This window comes from Pygocentrus nattereri, chromosome 13 (assembly GCF_015220715.1).
Source record: "Pygocentrus nattereri isolate fPygNat1 chromosome 13, fPygNat1.pri, whole genome shotgun sequence".
Taxonomy (NCBI): Eukaryota; Metazoa; Chordata; class Actinopteri; order Characiformes; family Serrasalmidae; genus Pygocentrus; species Pygocentrus nattereri.
In genome coordinates this window covers 21,311,429-21,330,075 of record NC_051223.1, presented here as the reverse complement: position 1 = coordinate 21,330,075, position 18,647 = coordinate 21,311,429, and the positions used below count along the sequence as shown (strand labels likewise).

General features: G+C 38.8%; 1 protein-coding gene across 48 annotated transcripts in view; it reads right to left on the bottom strand.

The window, feature by feature from the left end:
- The window catches only part of ablim1b (actin binding LIM protein 1b), a 100,470-nt gene that overhangs the window by 35,103 nt on the left and 46,720 nt on the right, over positions 1 to 18,647 (bottom strand). For all 48 annotated transcript variants that reach the window (XM_017695988.2, XM_017695990.2, XM_037544029.1 and 45 more), the window contains 3 exons: positions 18,148 to 18,282; positions 4,653 to 4,836; positions 3,553 to 3,662 (listed from right to left, as the gene is read on the bottom strand). In XM_017695988.2, coding sequence (XP_017551477.1) covers positions 3,553 to 3,662; positions 4,653 to 4,836; positions 18,148 to 18,282 — 429 coding nt within the window. The remainder of the gene's footprint in view (positions 1 to 3,552; positions 3,663 to 4,652; positions 4,837 to 18,147; positions 18,283 to 18,647) is intronic.

The window sequence follows — 18,647 nt, the reverse complement described above, 5'->3', positions numbered from 1 at the left end:
ATTACATATTAGCCATACAGTGTGATTTTTAAAATTATTGTAAGTATATAGAGTCATTTACAAAAGTTTGGGTGCCTCTGGTCAAATGACAAGTTATGTTGGTTTTCTGAGTGAAAATAACTTTGTCTAGAGAGAACACAATTCTGCAATTTTTTGCACGATTACTGTAAAAGAACCACAACAACAACAAGAGACATTAAGACAACAACAAAAAATTACGACACATTTTATGTACATTTTTCCCCCAATATGTTATAGAAAAATAAATAGAAATTGTGCTAAAAAGTCATATTTAAGTCTATTCCCTGTAGGGGATTAATTAACTTATTTTCACTAAGAAGAAAATAAGTCTGCATACGACAGCCTGTTTACTCTTTAACAGTACATTAATAAATGCAATATAAACCATTACTTTTCGGTAAATTGAATAACTTATCTGTGTCTGTTTTGCTTTCAACTCCATCGGACCAAAATATTAAGCCATAAAAATAATGCACTGCCATATTAAATGACAAGTTGAGGAAAACGGACATTACTTAAATCTTCAGAAGAGACAACATCAAAAGCTGGTAGGTTTTCATTTATTCAACATTGATCATTTGTTATTTTCTCCAGGGGTCCAGCAAGCATAGCATGCCCACCCTGTTACACAAAGTAGACTAACAGACAGCAGGCACCCAGGCTAGCCTGAAATATTCCAACCCTGTCACATTCCTCTCCATCACAAGCTCAGTGTAATGGGGTTGTAATACTCATTGTTATTTTTCACAAAAATATGACAAAGGTTACTGAGGTAGGAAAATGCTTTTGGGTAAGAGCAATATGCAATTTAAACTGGGGGAAAAACACCCTGTGATTTCTTGAAATTAAAGAAATGTCAAATTTGCATGTCCATTTGTCGCTAATCTGGTGGAATGACTCATTAATGAATTCTGTCATTTTATATACAATAGTAACTTATACAATGTAGCCTGCAATTTTGCATATTTTTGACAGACTATAACATAGTCCATTTTTTATCCCTTTGGCTTTATGTGTAAAACTGCACAGTTATTTTTCTGCTGCAGTCAGTACTTCTTTCTTCACACAGCATTACATGTTGAAGTCTAGTGCCTGGAGCGTTCTCAGAATGTGTGTATCCGAACAACTTCTAGAAAAAATACAATATAAGAACACAATCTCTGTTTTTTCTACAGAATGCATTAATAGAACTAAAATCTGCAATGCATACGATATGAGTAAATGAACAGACTGCTACTGGACACTGCCATTTCCATAACTTTTACATTCTAAATTGATGATTTTATCATTTGAATTATTTTTATATCTTTCTACATCCTGCAAACCACTGTTGAGCATGACCCTGCATAATGAAGGCTGGCAGGGTTCAGTGCAACACAATACAAAATACTCTATTTGTCAAGTTATCTGCCTCAACATTTGATCATCACTTTTAAAATGTAAGTCATTCTGGATGTGTATTATTGGTGCTATACAGCTTCTCTGCTGTTTTCTAATCACTGACTTGTCCAGTCATCAACACGGCACGTCTAAACTATATTAATACTAATTATTTCAAACCTGTAGTTGCACAGGACCAACATAATGGAATCATATTATACATAAAGTGTGTTTTGTACATACATGTCTTAAACAATTGTTTTGAATGCAGTGACTCCAAATTTTTGAATGATAGTGTATATATATTTAGAGAGAAAGAAAGTGAGAGAGATAGAGAGAGCAATAACTTTCAAGGAGACCTGTTCTCTCCTGCTGTCAGGAGGCATATCAACGGCTCTGTACTCTCAGAACTGTGTGTTTTAGAAGTCTATAAAAAGGCTATAAAAGCTATAAGAACTCTGCAGAGTTTGCAAAATCTACAAGGCCACCAGCAGCCATGCAGTTCATAAGTGCCTTCCAAAACAAAGCGCTTATCAGGACTAAAGAATTTCATCAGTGACCAAGCACTCTGCTGCCCCTTGAATGACAAATTATCAGCCAAGCATGACACAAAGAATCATTCACAGGTGCACTTCAGAACAAAGGCATGTGTATGTGTGTGTTTCTGAGCGTAGACAGTGGAGCTCGCTCTGTTTCTGATGCAGGTACAATCCTCAATAAATAAACATTATGATTATGTTATATTATGATAATAGCACCATGTCATTTCTCTCGTTCTTTAATTACCGGTGCATTTGTTCATCAGCTGTTGGTTCATAGCTTAAGACTACTTGAAATCTGCTTGGCTGTTTCTCATCGAACCTCTGCAACATAATAAATGACTGTCGAAATCCAAGAATCTTAATGGAATTTGGATGCATGAATGAGGACTTGAGTAAAAGTAAACAATAATGTCAGGCATGTGAAAAAAAAGACTTCACACCATTTAAATAATCATGGACAACTAAATCTGCACAACTCAATTTAGAGAACACCCGGAGCCGAATGGCCGGAGAATGTTAGTGAAAGAGACAGGACTGGTATGCGGAAATCTGAGGGAAAAAAGAAGTTCTATTCGTTGGCCGTGTAATTCTCTCTCTCGCTCTCTCTCCTCTGCTTAGTTCCTGGGGCCCTGCATCTTGAATTACCCTGTGAAGCCTCTAATCTACCGCAGAAGGATGAGGAACTTCCTCTGAGTGGGTGAGATTGAGAGAGAGAGTGAGCTAGTGAGAGAGAGAGCTGTTCTTTGGTTGACAGCACAGGAGCCGAACCACAGTCAGCTCGAATAACACCGCAGGAAGCTGAAGGAGGGTTTGAAACCTGATTACAACCTTATTAAGACGTCACAAAACTATTGTAAACCATCTTTTTGGTTTACTGAATTTCTCACCAGCTTTTAAAATTCTTCTCCACAGAAAAAGTTATTTCTGATTTAGTGGTCTGTGAACAACATTTGCAACACATTAGCATAAGAACTACAGGAGGTGGACTCATTTTACCAAAAAAGGTTCAGTTATGTCATTTCTAATTTGTAAATTTTATTTCATTTTTATCTTTATAGCTCAAAGTGCTTCAAGCTGTATCCTAATGTGTAATTTGTACGCAGGATCCCACAGATAGCCCAGATCAATATGTCAGGTCAGCATAGTCAATGTCATTTTCAGCGCTTCACAATGGACACAACACTCAATAACAATAAAAACACAGTGCATGGTTATGCCTGTAAGTAGGCTTTGTTACTACATAACCGTGGTGTCATTTTGAAAAATACTGCTATTACTAGGGGCGCTCTGGTAATTCAGCCAATTACAGAAGATAATTCACTCTGGAATTATTACTGCCAAACTTTTAAAAACTATAAACAGATGCAGATTTGCACTAGATTAAAATCTCATCAGAAATCACTTAAATCATAGTAATTTCAAGGTGAAATGAAAACAGCTCAAATAGGGCTTCAGATGAGGCCAAATATCTGTCTAAATTACTGGCCTATAGAACTTTAGTTTTTTTTTATGGAGAATAACAGAATCACTGGAAGAACACTCCTTTCTAGTGTAGTGCACTGAGCACAGGCTAACACATTCACACACAAACACACACATAATGACTCACTACTGGAAGCGCTGATGTCTTTTGGAGGGGGGGACATTGGCTGGACGCAGCGTTGGCAAAGACAGTCCTTTCCATTGAAGGTGACGCGGTCTCCAGCAGGAAACGGTCGTCTGGATCAACACAGACAGAGCTGAGGTTAAACACAACAAACTGTCAAACACATGCTGTAATTTAATGCCAATCACTGAAAAGGCAATACGAAAACACCTAAACTATCTCGCTGTGATCTCACTGTTGGAGGTCTCAGAGTGACTTTATTATTTAACTCCTGAACTGACTCCTGAGTTCTAAGATCTAACTGTTTTTTGTTATATAGAGAGTCTGTGCTTGCAGTTCGGAGTATAACTTATATAATGGAGTGTAACTTAAGACACTAAATATGGAATCAAATGTACATAATCAGTTGAGACATCCTGGTATCCAAATTTAGCTCCTTTAGTTTAGTGCAGAAACTATGAAGCTAACGTTACTAGAAGTCAGCAGTCACCAAAATATTTTTCCCAAATTCATAAATCTGCATCCTGCTCTTCATTAAGCCCACATAGACCTGTCAATATGGTTTAGGAAACCACTGAATTCGTGAATGGACTGTAGCATCTATATGCCACATAAAAGGAAGTCAGAATTAGGCACAACACCTGTTGGGGCTGCCCATTGTGTTTTGCTGTTTATGTTTATAATTCACTGTTACACTATGTCCTATACCACACTGACAATATTGCACAACCTTAATGAAGATCTGGAAGGGGTTTAGGAGAAATGTTGGGGATGTATTTACAGAAAAGATTTGGGTGACTCTTACCTCTTGTGTTAACCTTGCGGGTCCTGTTCTACACTAAATAAGCAACCATATCTTGGCTGAATGACTACTCCTGTCGAAGTGAAACATTTGATGTGTATCAGATTTTATGATCCTTTGCACAGTTTGCCAGTGTTGCATATGTGTCTATAGGAAAGTGTAGGTGTGAATGAGCAGGTGAGTGTATGTTTGTATACGTGCACACACTGTAAATCTGATACTGTTAACAAGAAAAAGCTTGTGTGCTTGAGTGTCCATCTGTTTGTACATGTATGTGTGTTTATATGTCAGTGCTACTGACTTGCAGATGGTGCAGACGAAGCATGAAGGGTGGTAGGTCTTGCCCAGGGCCGTCACTACTTCTCCTTCCACAAAATCCCCGCAGCCATTACAACGTGTCCCGTGCATTCTCTGATAGTCCAGCGTGCATAAATACTCTCCATTCTTCATGAAGAATCCCCCTTGTGCCAGGTCACAGCCACACACTGAAAACACACACACACAAAAGCGTTCCATTAAGTTGAGAGTTATTTTATTTTAGCTTTCTTCTATTTTTTTACTTCAACAAACAACAAAACACATGGCAAAAATGTTTTTTTTTGTAAAGGTTTTTCTTTCTATCAAACTATGCAGACAATTACTTTCATCACTTTCCACAGAACTTCTCAATGACCTATGAGTCAGAAATAACTCTCATTACACCATGCTATTCCTATCAGTACAGATAACAGCAACTTCTAAAAGTTAAGTCTGTGTTTATTGCAAAATAAAACCCTTTTAAACAAAAGCAGATGACTTTTTTAAGTGAAACACCTGATGCCAGTCTCTTAATAAAATGAAAATAAAGACAAAACGGGCTTTCACTCTCCATGATATATGTATCTTCTCTTTCATACAGTATGCTTTTTGGATCCTTCAGTGTTGGTGTTGTGCAGTGTGGTTTGTGGTTCTAAACTGACTAGACATCGATCACTTTGAAAGCAACTTTAGTAAAATACGTTGGACCAACATAAGTTAAATCAACACCAGTAAATCTAATTTAACAACCTTTAAGGAGTGGAGTTGGAAATGTAATAGGAGATTAAGTTTAATCAAATTTAGGTAGATTATGCTGTATCAATAAAAATGCCTTTTAATTATGTGGAAATGCTTTCAATTAATTCCATTCAATTAAGTTCAAGTAAAGAGTGTTTTTTCCAGTGTTGCATGCAACTACACGTTTCTAGCAGAGAGGTCTCTAAATCTCTAAATTTCCCAAATTTACACAGTGCAGCTTTAAAATTCACAGAAATTCAGATATATGTCTGGGTGGTGAGCTGGTAGGCCTGTGTCCTTCAGGCTAGCCTGTATGTATGTGGTGGTGTTCACAGGTGAGGTGTGTGTGATAGTTCTTTGGCAGGCCAGAGAAATAGATATCGTCTCGCTTATTAAGGGCCATTCAATATTCACTCGTCCATTTCTTGATCTTCAACCCCACACCCACTCTTTGGATTTTCACAGAATTTCGCTGGAGTAAGAACATTTATAAATACCCTTCCTCTAGCGCCACGCTGTAAATGTGGTGAGCTTTGAGGATGTGTGTAGTTCAGTGTAGGGGGATCCATGGTTGTATTTTTTTATTCTGCATGTTGAATGATGATGTCCCAAGAGGGACACAGCTCACTCCCTACAAAAACAGGCTGAAAGGTTAAATAAATGGGACCGTAACTTTGACTTGGTGTTGGCTGCTGCACGCCAACCACTCTAGGCAAAAACCCTGAAGGGCTAAATGCATAATTTACTTTAATAGCACACATAATAATGCAAAGGAATGCATCTGTAACAGGAACTGGGGGTAATGGAGCGAGGCAGTACTTTTGGCCAGAATCTCAATCTGTGGCCAGAACAGGGTAGATCTTGATTGATAATGCAGCTCAAATGCTTCATTGACATTACTGGGCAGCACTTTGTAGTTAAAACTGTGTTATTCTAAGTTATGCTTTCAGGGAGAACTGTTCTTCTAACCCCACTCCCGACCCCAGCAGCTCAGATCCTCTCTCTGAACGGCTGTCTTCGTTTGACAACCTCACTATTATTTGCGAGGAGATTGCCATGGCGACAGACAAAATGTGACAAGCAGGTGGCCGTGGCAACGGTCGTCATTAGCAGCAGTGGATTGGTTGTGTAAGTGGCTCTCTGGCTGGCGTCTGAGTAACCTTCAGCAGCCGCGCACAGCGCCACAGCTACAGTGCAAGAAATGTCAAGCCCCTTAACCAGGACACGCACACACAAACATACTGGTGTAAATATTGTATTATTAACATGTTATCAACATTTTTCCTCATATGGACCAGCAAAATATCCCAAAACTAAGGGTGTAAATCTCTGACCTCAAAACTATGGATGCAACAAAATTTCAGCCACTGAAAATCCTTGTATTCAAATATTTAAAAATAAATAGTATTTTCACATTTTAGCTGCAAGAGAAAATTGGCCAGTTGTAACAAAATATCAAAGATTAAAGAGGCCTACAATGAAGTGTCAAAATCAAATCCTCTTAATGAAAATGAAAATGATCACAAACGCTGTTTGTTTCCTTTCATAAACTGTTCATAATTCATAAAGTTCATGAATATTCAAGTATTGCTTTATAAACATGTGATCCAATGTTTATGCAAATGTTATCAAATATATTTATAATGAAGTATAAGTGAGTCCAAAATCACTACAGCTGAATCCTCACCTCTAGACTGATTTATAATTAAAATGCACTGATGCCTTTACACCCTCACAACATCAAACTCATAACAATACACAAAATAACGCACAAACAAATCCTACACAGACGACTCAACCACACGGCTCTCAGAGCTCCACAAAGCTCTTTGTTTCTTCTCACAGAATCAGGAGCGCAATTACAGAGAGCGAGACGGAGGCCTAGGCAGTCACTCAGAGAGGATGGTGATGGAAGTGTGACAGTGCTCCTGTGTTCAGCTCGAAGGTTCTCTCTCACTTCAGGGTCACTTCAGTCTGTCATCTCGCTCAGCAATCAGAGACCATCACAGTGTAACATTCACTACCACACTGTGCTGGCAGGAACTCCCGTCAGAGAGAAAGTGAATGATTCATTAGCACTGGAGGACAGAAACTAGAACAATGGGGCAGTCGCATAGCAGCTTTGTGTTCTGCTACCTCTCTCTGTGTCCTCCCGGCTCTCAGTTAGTGCAGTGATGTGTCTCTTGCTGCTCATTTGCTGAATGTTATACAAGCTTTCATTCACTTCATTAATATTTCACTGGCTTTCCCCAGAATGCTGGTAATTCCCTTAGCTCCGCTGCACTCCATCTGTCCTTCTTCTCCTGCACCTCTGTGTGAACTGAGTTGAACGATACAGTAAAATCTATGACATTTTGATATTTATGCATTGTGGTCATAAAAATATCACAATATTTTACTTTGAGGCTTGTGGACAAGTTGCAGTGGACAACATAAGTAAAACATTGAAGTGAAAGAGTAACACAATGTGAACTACTTAAACTAAATAAACCATTTGAGAAGGATTTGTAGGGAAAACAAATATATAAATCAGTAAATGCAATAACATATAGAATAATGGGCTGACATCCAATCAGCTACTTGTTACTATGCAGGTTATGCAGCTGGATGCATGCAGCCGTTCAGTGATCTAGAAGTGCTGAAGATGCCATGATACACTCGTAAAAGTGCAGCATAGTATTATTATCACAACAGCAACAACATATTACTATATTGTCCACCCCTGGAGTGGACGTCAGCCTGACATCCAGAGCACAATGACATAGGCATGTGTGACTATGTGAAAAAGGCTTTGTTTGTAATTGCTCCATATATACTATAATGATCCACACAATAAGTCCAACTGCATGCCATGTGAAACAGCCTTGCATGCCTCCTCTCATTTGAAACTAAACCTGCAGCTGTGAAACCACTCGCCCAAAAGAAGTGTAAATGCAGAGCTCTTAACTATAATACTGTTTTATCCTGATGCACTTTCTCATTCTTTGTGGTCAACCAGTGAAGCAGACAAAATGAAGCCTAAATAAGGCCCTTGGCAGGAAAGAGCTCTTGGCATGCACCTTAGCTTCCAAACTCTCCTCATTATCCATGTGGAGCTAGCAACATCATCATCACCACAATGCAACGCAACAGCATGATAGGCCTGTCCAACTTGATTAGTCTCGATGGGTCTCCTCTGACTGAGGGGGCTGTTAGCCTCACAGCAATGCTAACAGACTCCAGCCTACTGTGTAGAATTCACAAACATGGGCCAAACATTCACTAAGACATTATTAAAGCTGAGAATTTGTCTAGTTTTGATGGCAGATGTGGTGTGACAGGCCACACAGATTAAGTACATTGCTGTGTACATTCTGGGGTTTAAGACAATGCAGTTAGACTATGGGATTTAATATGGAGTACACTGCAGAGTTGAGTGGGACCATACACTGTATAACTGATATATGTCTTCTGTAGGAGGGTCCGGGGTGATAAGGAAGAAGGTCTATTCAGGGCTTGGGAATAGCCATAACACATGGCTGGTTAGTGCAGAACCTCAGGGTGACCCCTGGCTAGACCCATGAAGAGTGCTCCTCCCTACCGCCTCTTTGAAACCACAGGATTACAGGCTTTCAGCACTTGCATATTAAAGGCAACTTCTAGAGCAACTATCGTAAAAGTTCACCACACATATTTGTCACAGGCATCCATGGCAACCTGGCGATGTATTACAAAGTTTGTGATTGGAACCTTTTAATTATAAATTAATTAAGATGGCTTATTATACTACTAGCCCTAACCGCTTTTCCAAGAGTCTGACCCAATATGTCAGACTGAAGAGAGGTGGAGAAATATCAGAGGGCATTAGTCTCATGTGTGTGTGTGTGTATGAAGTTGTTTCTACTAACAGCTGTCATGTGTGGATATGTGTGTGTGTGTGGGTGTGTGTATGTTTGTGTGTGTGTGTGTGTGTCTGTGTGTGTGTGCGTGTGTGAGTGTTTGGAGGGAGATTTTCAAAAAAGGGAGGAGCGCTAGCGTGAGTGTTTGTGACAGTGACAGCTGCCAGAAAAATCCACTCAACTATTTTTGTAAAGAATGCGAACGCTTATCAGCTGGCCTTCCACAAACAGCACCTTCATCACCTCCTCCGCCACAAAGCATCCAGCTATCCTCTACCGACAGGGATGGCAAAATTCTTTCCGATACTTTCCAATACCAATACTGAAGCTTAGTATGTTGACACTACACTGAGTATGTAGACACCAGTATAAATCTAACCCCTTCTATAAATCTAACCCATTTTACTTCATCCAAACACTTTGAGCTTCGGGACGAGCTTCTGTTAACTCTTCAGATCAAGCACCATTCTCAAACTGCTCAAACACTTTATATCCCTACAGGAAGAAATACATGTCACAGATAGCAATAGGCCTCACAGCTATTACATGATCGCCTGAATGCAATCATTTGAGCTGATCACAATTGAGCTGACTGCAATCATTTTCCCAGTTGTAAGTAACAAACGCAATGTGAGCAGGGTGTTTCTTCTTTAACTGAGTTTAGGTAAATACATATAACCAGAAAACATTTTTGTTGAGTGATGTCATGAGTCTTCTGATAACAACAAATCTGACAACTTCTGACTAGTATAACACCTTTAGAGGGCAGTGTTGAGTAATGTTTGTTTATTTGAGCTGGAACTGTGTTTGTCTTTGTTTGGGAGCTACTAAATATAGGAAGTAAGAAAGCTAATCAGCCATCTTGGACATTTTTAGGCTTGAACTTCAATAGTCGCACTCAGTAGACAAAAAAAGGCAAGTAAATAAAGGCAATTTAATCAAATGATTTATCTGCAATTCACTGTCAGTTTAAATTTTACAATCATGATAGGACTACTGAGCAGTACATACACTATATGGTCAAAAGTAGTGGATACTCCTAACTACTGAGTTCAGATGTTTCAGCCATACCTATTGCTTATACGTGTACAAAATCAAGCACATATCCATGTAATCTCCACAAACACTGGCTGCAGAATGTATCATACTGTCTTTGGCACTGTCAAAGGAAGTCACCTTTGGAGTTAGCTCACAAAATTTCTGTGGTGGGACTCCTCTATATTAAAATCCATGGTTTTAAAATGGGGTGTCCTACAAGGTCATATAGGTGTGATGGTCAGGAGTCCATATACTTATGGCCATATAGTGTAGAAATACACATCATAACAACATTGTCTTTTTTATTAAAAAATGAAAATAACAGTGAAAATATTTGCAAACTAGACAATTCACATTAAATTAATTGTATTTGCATTTTATTGTTTAGCTATCTTCTTGCTGTTATGTTAACATTAATACACATGATTATTGTTATCACATTACCTACTGTTCTACAAGCAATCCTGTGACATTTCGTGCTACATTTGTTACCAAATAGGATTTTCTATATTAACTCAATACTGACTTTGTGCATCAGTGCCACCTCTACTTAGGAACCCCTTAGCCAACAGACTGTGAACGCATTAATCTCATGTTACTCACACTGAGGTCCACCTGGATATAACAGCAATGTAGTAATGTAGCCTCTGCTTCCTGTTGACAAAGCATACTTTCATTCACTCTAAAACATGAACCTTATACCCTGCAGTTCAGCGCACATGAATTTCATAAGTGTCATCAGCTCCTCATGTGTGATAAGGAGCGATGAGGCAGATGCATGTGCTGAGAATTTATTTTGAGCAAATCCAGGGTCATGGTCGAAACAGTCCAGGTTCAAATAGCCAACACGGAGAGAATGAGGGCCAGACATGACAAAACCAAAGCAACCACCAAACACTTCAATCAATACATGAAACATAAATCACAATCAGCACATACGGACAGCACATCAAACAAGCATACATCAAACACATCCAGCTCATCCAGCACAATCAAACAAAGACCAACAACCACAAGGGGCAGACACAGGGCTTAAATACAAAAGGGCTAACACGGGATAACAGGACACAGGTTGAAACACAGGTGGGAACAATCAGGGGCAGGGCCTGAAAACAAGGGGGCCGAACTGGGAAGATAAACACAACAAATGCATGTGGACAGGACTGGAATCAAAACAAAGAAAGCACGTGGAGGAGTGGGAGGAGCCAATCGTGATATCATGAGTCCAGAGCTATGAGAACAGGAAGCTTATCAGCCCAGGAATGCTCTAAAATATTAATGCCAAGAAAAAAAGTTTTTTTAACCTCTAGCAGTGAGGTCTTTAATGGCCATATTCATTAACTCGGATATGTTGTGGCTCTGTATTCAGCTGCTAATGAGCAATGAGGGGTTAAAGGGGAGGGGTGAGAACCCCCTGCTGTGGAAACAATTCACACCTCAGCACAAAGATGGACATGATGAGATAAAATGGGCAGCACAACAGTAGCTTTCTTCATAGCCACTTTTTATTCAACTACCACAATAAAAAATGAGTATACAAACACAATGAAAAGTTTCATTCATGCATTTGACCATTGAGATATATTCTATCAGCATTACTAAAGAGAGAAATGTGCAGTTCAAAAACTGACATCCAAAACAGAAATGAGTTTATGGCTATTGTAAAACGGTTGAACAAACCGGGATAATATTACTGCTGTCATATGAAAATTTCACAACTTGTCATTTGAAAATGCCAGCTGCCCTTTATATTGTGTAAACATTTTATAACAAATGGATTAGTACAAACAACTCAAAAGGACTTCTTGTTAGATTACTACACATTCCTCTATATTACATTTTATTACAACACTGATGACATGCTATATTAATTTTGAGCTTAAATAATTAATCTCAAGCCTTGTGACATCATACTGTGCAAAGGCTTTGGGAATGGCATCTTGAAATAACGTTTAAGGGCATGTGACTTTTGACCCCATGCGGGGGTCTGCCACTCCTCGTTAGAGTAAATCCACAGTGGCTGAGTGGCTGTGATTCCTGATGCAATGGCACAAACCACCCCTTCAGTACGCACACATGCACACACGTGTGTGTACACACACATATATACACTGCAGAGGTGTATGGATCCCTCCCTGGCACCGATCTCTGTCCCAATGGGGATCAGCAAAGCTATTTCCAGCTGCACTGTGGTTTAACGGCTCCCGGAGACAATGCCGAAAATAGCACACAGCCGCTCTGACTGACACAGCATTCACAAAGCTGGGTGGGGGAATGACTGTGGAAAGACACTGAGGAAGGAGACACTGCTTTACAATGCAGTGCATTGTAGATAACATCTCTTTTGCATATGCAATACTTTTGCAAAACTTCCTAAACAAAAATAAAAATACTGGCAAAAATATTGGTAAAAATGGCAAAGCTTCACTGTGATACCTTTTGTTTTCCAAAATTACCCCATTCACCTGTCGTCTCTCACCAAAAAAACAGGAGGAAAAAATCTGAACTATTACCAATTCAGCAAATAGAATAACAGAATCATAAGTTGGCATCTAATCAGCAACTTAAGTGAAGCAGTTTAAGCAGTTTTTATACTGGTTACTGTTATTTTGTTTACTCTATAATTGCACTAAAATCTGTTTTTTGATACATGCCAGTGTTCAGTGTTCTGTAAGTACTGCCAATGTTCACAATATACTTTTAAAAAGTGTCTGAAATCGATCATGATAATGAAAACATACTGTCCCATTGGCCATACCTACTTTTTGGCACACACTGCATGAGCTTACTCTGACTAAGCTACTGTTGTTAATGGGACAGCAAAGAGAAAACACAGCCTGCTGGCTACGATCACAGACATACTGAAGCCGCATGGCCAAAACTCAGGTGCTGGCAGGCCGTAACTGCACTCTCACTCCAGCCAGGTATTTAAAGACGCAATTATATTAAACCTTACATAACCCCTCTGCCTACATCCTGCTTTCCAGGAATGGAGCTACGCATACGGACGAGCACAAAGATTACAGACTTATTTTAAGCAGACTAAAGTTCTCTGGCCTAATTAGGCCCAGCCCCGCACTGCTCATCTTTTAGCCATTCTTGGGGACTGCGGTAATTTACCATGAGAAGACACACTGGCGTTCCTTACTGCTTCTATAAATAATTCATTGTGCAGCATTGAGAACAGGGGCTGCCGAGAACATATTCATATTACAAATCAAATGGCCACAGCCGCTGATCTCTACTTCAAGTGCAAGAAATTTATTAGGAGTAAATATCTGGTAGCTCATTGCTGATTATTACACATAATAAAACTTATATATTAATATTACTACATGCACTACAACATTACAAATAAATAAAACCTAGAAATCTGTGATTTTTTTCATTTAGACCTAGAAACAACACAAAGTTTTAAAATTTTGAACATTTTGAAAACACAGAAAAGCCACTCTTATATTTAAGCAAATACTGAATATGCTAAGAACTACTGCTGCTGCTAAGAATGCTTCTTCTACTGAACTTCATGTTCAGGCAACTCTCAGGTGGATTTGATCTACTCATCAAAGGCTTTTGCACAAACACGAACAGTTCATGGCAGCTCAAGGGCACGCTGCACTGTCGTTAAAGCAAAAGAGGAACATACCAAATACTAAGCAATTCTGAAACTCCTTTAAATATTTTAAAGATGCTACTTATAACTAATTGTTATACTGACTATATAAATTGTATTAAAAACTATATTAAATTGAATAGAATGCAATATTGAGACATGTTCACTTGTGGTCTTAGATTTCTTTGTCCCTCTCAATTCAATCTCAGAAAAACTGAGGATTCCTGAATATGTCTCAGTCCACATGGATACATAATTCGTAATAGACGTGGCACTGAGTGTAAGATCTTAAACATCCCTGGCCTTCGTGGCAAAGAAATCAAATTAACAGACCAGGTCAAAAATACTTTATTTGAGGTAAATACGGGATATGAAAAACTCTTTTTACAAAAGGTATGTGAATGAGAACTGAAAAGCCAGGCTATGGTAAGTCTCCCTCATCAGTTGATATCATGTGACGGAGACCCTGGTGCTAGCTCTGAGCTCCAGCAGAAATAAGAGTGACCTCTTAGCCTAATTCAATTCATGGGATACATTCCAGAGGACACTACAGTATTTGATTAAACCAAGTCATATGATGTGTTTTACATGATTGTGGCTAACTGTTATGTCTTTCTTATGACTATGCTGATGTTACTGGCACATTTAACACTAACATTAAGATCAAAACCATCAAAGCCATTGTTTAACTGTCAGAAACACAATTTATCACCAAAACCAGTACACTGTCGTCGTCGAAAATGTTCTGACCAGCATGCCAGGCTGATAAGGGAGAGTGACATGGCAAAAATATTACAGCAGTATAGTTCACATGACACACAGTATGTGTTAAAATATTTAGCTTTTCTGAGGTTTGTGACCAAACAGACAAACACACCAGCAAAAAAGGGACATTTTAGAAACAACTATGCAGTACTAGCTTTGAGCACATGTTTTTACTTCAACAACTGGAAAGCAATTGGTTTGGATACTATGCAGTTTATGCAAATCTAATATTCTGTTTTTTCCTGTTTATAAGCTCTATTTTATTTGTCTATATATGTATTTTATATTCCTCCCGATGACCGCTGGGATATGCTCCAGCACCCCCCCGTGACCCTGAGGGAGAAGCGGCTTAGAAAATGTGTGTGTGTGTGTGTGTGTGTGTGTGTGTATTTTATATGATACATGCAGTGTTCCAGAAGTACTGGTCACACCTACAATATACACTAGTTTGGGCATCCCTGATCAACTTGCAATATAAAGTTTTGCTGATTTTCATGTGAAAATGAGTTCACACATCCTCTACAGGGAACATATTTCTGCACACTTCAATGCAGAGTTACTGTGAATTTGCTGAAATTAATATATTGAAAAAAATGTGGCCTGTGCAGAAGTTATTGTTTTCCTAATCTGTAAACTCAAATGAGCACACATCATACACCACAATTTGCAGAACAATGCCATATTTAAGTCTGTTACCTGTATTAACTTATTTTCACTAATTATTATTTTCATATTGTAGGTTTTCCAGGGACAAACATTTGCACACAACTGTATAACATATCATCATACTGCTCACACCTACAAGCTAAAACCCACAGGGCTTGTTGTAGTACACTGAGATAGATATGTATTAATTCTACCACAAAAAGACACAAAAGCATAAAATGTATGAAAGGTGATTCTCATTTACAAAGGTCTCTGGGAAATGTATTCAAATCATGAGCACCAGTGTTCACAGGGATGGCATCTGTGATAAAGTGTGAGCGCCAGGCCGTGCACATCTAAAGATCTGTGTTAATTCTTAGAAATGGCATGAGACTACTTACTGTAATCCTTCCTGATATCGATACCAATTTTGAAGCTTTGAGTATGGGCCAATACCGACACCAATCCTGATTTTTTTCTTTAAAAAAAGTACTAAGTCTTAAAATCAGCTGTCATTAAATGAAGTACTTGAAAACATTAATAATTAGGATATCATACTCAAACTAATCAATTATTCTACTACCCCACAAATATATAGTAGGGCTTCAAATTGAAACTTTGGTCTTAGTCCAAGAATTTCCTGCCTGATTCCAACACGACCCGAACCACATCAAGGTTTGAGTCCGAAACTGATCCAAGTTCAACAAAATTCTGCCTAAAGCATGACCAAACCAACCCATTATCACCAAAAGTGCTAAATAAAGCCTCAAGTTTCCAATGATAGCATCACATAAATTACTGCATAATGACAACAACAGTGTCATTAGAACACATAAATATAAAATGTTGATGATAATTATATAGTAAGAGTTATTCAAGTTTTAAGTCTTGCTTCAACAAATGTATTCATCAAGCAGTGCTTTTGCACAACATAGTCCAGAAAAAACCTCTCCATAAAGTGCTCTTCCCATGCTGTGTAGTGCTGTAATAGCAAAATGTTAGCCTTCTCCTCTTTAATTATTCTATTTTTTAATAATTCTATTTTTTAAGCCCTTAAAAACACAGGCTTGTGACATACTAGGGCATCTTATTCAGTAACTACAGGGATGTCAGTGCAAACTGGTTGAGCTATTTTTAGGTTATAGAAGAGTAATAAAACTTTGAGCCTGACAGTGGATTAAATTCCGTCAACAACATGAGTATGAATCCAGCCTTATTAAAAATACCGTAAGATAGTGACAGTAGAGAAAAATTAATAACCTGGGGAAATGAAGGGTAAAATGTGTTAATAGTGAGAGGTGGCTGTGAGAACCAGAATGTGCAATTTGAACTCGACTCGAGTCACATGACAAATCTCTTGACACATCTTCGCAAAATTATGTCCAAACTTGACCAAACCCAGCATGAGCTGTCAGGTCCCACTGGGGTTCAGACAAAGATTTCAAGTGCTGATACACATTTAACCACACGACAGCACACAACGTGAGTGTTTTGTTACAGGATTCTCTACAATTATGCTTCTAAAACCAACACCCAATATCATTATTACAATATTAGTGCCATGTCTGCTAATTATTCATTCTTAAAAATGTAGTAAAGAAGCTTCAGTGATTAGCAGCTATATAGCACTACAAGTTAACTCTGCTGTCAGGGAAGAATTGGAAACTAAGAGAACTTTAGAGCTTTAGAGCACTCGGTATATGTCTCTGAGACGATAATCCCTGAACTCTGTGATTTACAGGTCTCACTACTCATACCCCATGTTTATAGACAGGAACTGATTCTGTGGAGATGCTTCCTACAGAGGAAAGTGTACATTAAAGCAGGCCCTAAAACTTTCACAGCTTCACAAAATAAATTAGTGATAAACAGGACATTTACATTTTCTTGTGACTGGAAGTTCCTAGAATGAATTTGGTGATGAGGGAGAGCGTTGAATGATGTCATGTAGTAAAATGAGGATAGATTGTATGATGATTTAGCTCTCCCTCGAGTTCTCAGAAGGAAATGATGGAATGCACTGTGTGCCTGTCAAGATAACACTTGGAATAAATCTCACACTCTCTTATACAACCCAGAAGCTCAGCTGGTCACTTCACGAAAGAATAGAGAATAAGGACAAGCATGGAGCCAAGTACACTCTAAATAAATGAAGAGGACGATAACAGAGTATGATACTAAACAGAATTTTCATTCAAAGTGACTGGCTGATGCTACTGCTAAATCATTCTCATAGTTTTTTTTAACATTGGCAGGACTCACCGAAATTCCCAATGATAAACAGTTTCCTTCTCAATGATAACAGACTAAATGTTACGCGGGTAAAACGAGATGGTGTATCCAAACTCCAGGTTTTGAGTTCACTGCGTACAGGACATGAATGTGGAATGTGAGTGAGCGTCCAGCCTAATGAAGTTACTCCAGCTGAAAGGAGGGGGAGTGGTGTAGCTCTAAACTAACTTAAGATTTCATTTACCAGGCCATAAGGTTTAGAAATTTACACTGCCCAACTCCAGTGCCCCTTCTTTTTGACTAAAGGAGAGCTACAAAGAAAGGAAATTAAAACTTCACCCTCAAGCACTCAAAACAGAACAGGAGAAAATTACGTCCATCTTCATTTATCCAGCCACTCACTCATAACACCTCAACGTCTTTATCATTCACAACACTTCACCCCCTCGCTGTCATGCAACCTTGATTGATGTTCCCTGTCCGGGAGAACCCTCATACATCACACTTCTGTGTTTTCCTTAACACTGTGCTCTCTAACAGCCACAGCATCTCATCAGCCAATTATGAAGCCCCTAAACAGACGTTCTTACCTTTGCAGGTGAAGCACTTGATGTGGAAGTGCCTGGACTGGACACGCAGCACCTCCCCTTTGCATGGCTCCCCACACTTGTAGCACTGGATGACCAGCTTCTCTGGGGGGTGGTGGGGTTCCTGAGGATGGGCCACTGCAGGTAGAGCACAGAGAGATGCCATCAACATTAGGCGTCACATCAGGTGACAGAAGAAAACAAAGAGGTGTTGGAAACAACTTGTAGCACATCCAGTTAAAGACACTCCACTTTGTGTGTTACTTTTTAACACAAAGCATTAATGTAGTCTCCTTCTGCAGGCCTCCTAGTGGTCATTCTGCCAGCAGAATGGAAATATATCAAATTATTTTTCATTAATATAATCACATAAGTATGAACTAAATGTGTAAATCATAGATGTGGGAAGGCTGTTTAAGGTATGTGACATGGATGATGACATGCAAAATGATTTGCCTTTTTAATATTTAATTTTTTTATTTTGTTTTGCTCATTACATCAGC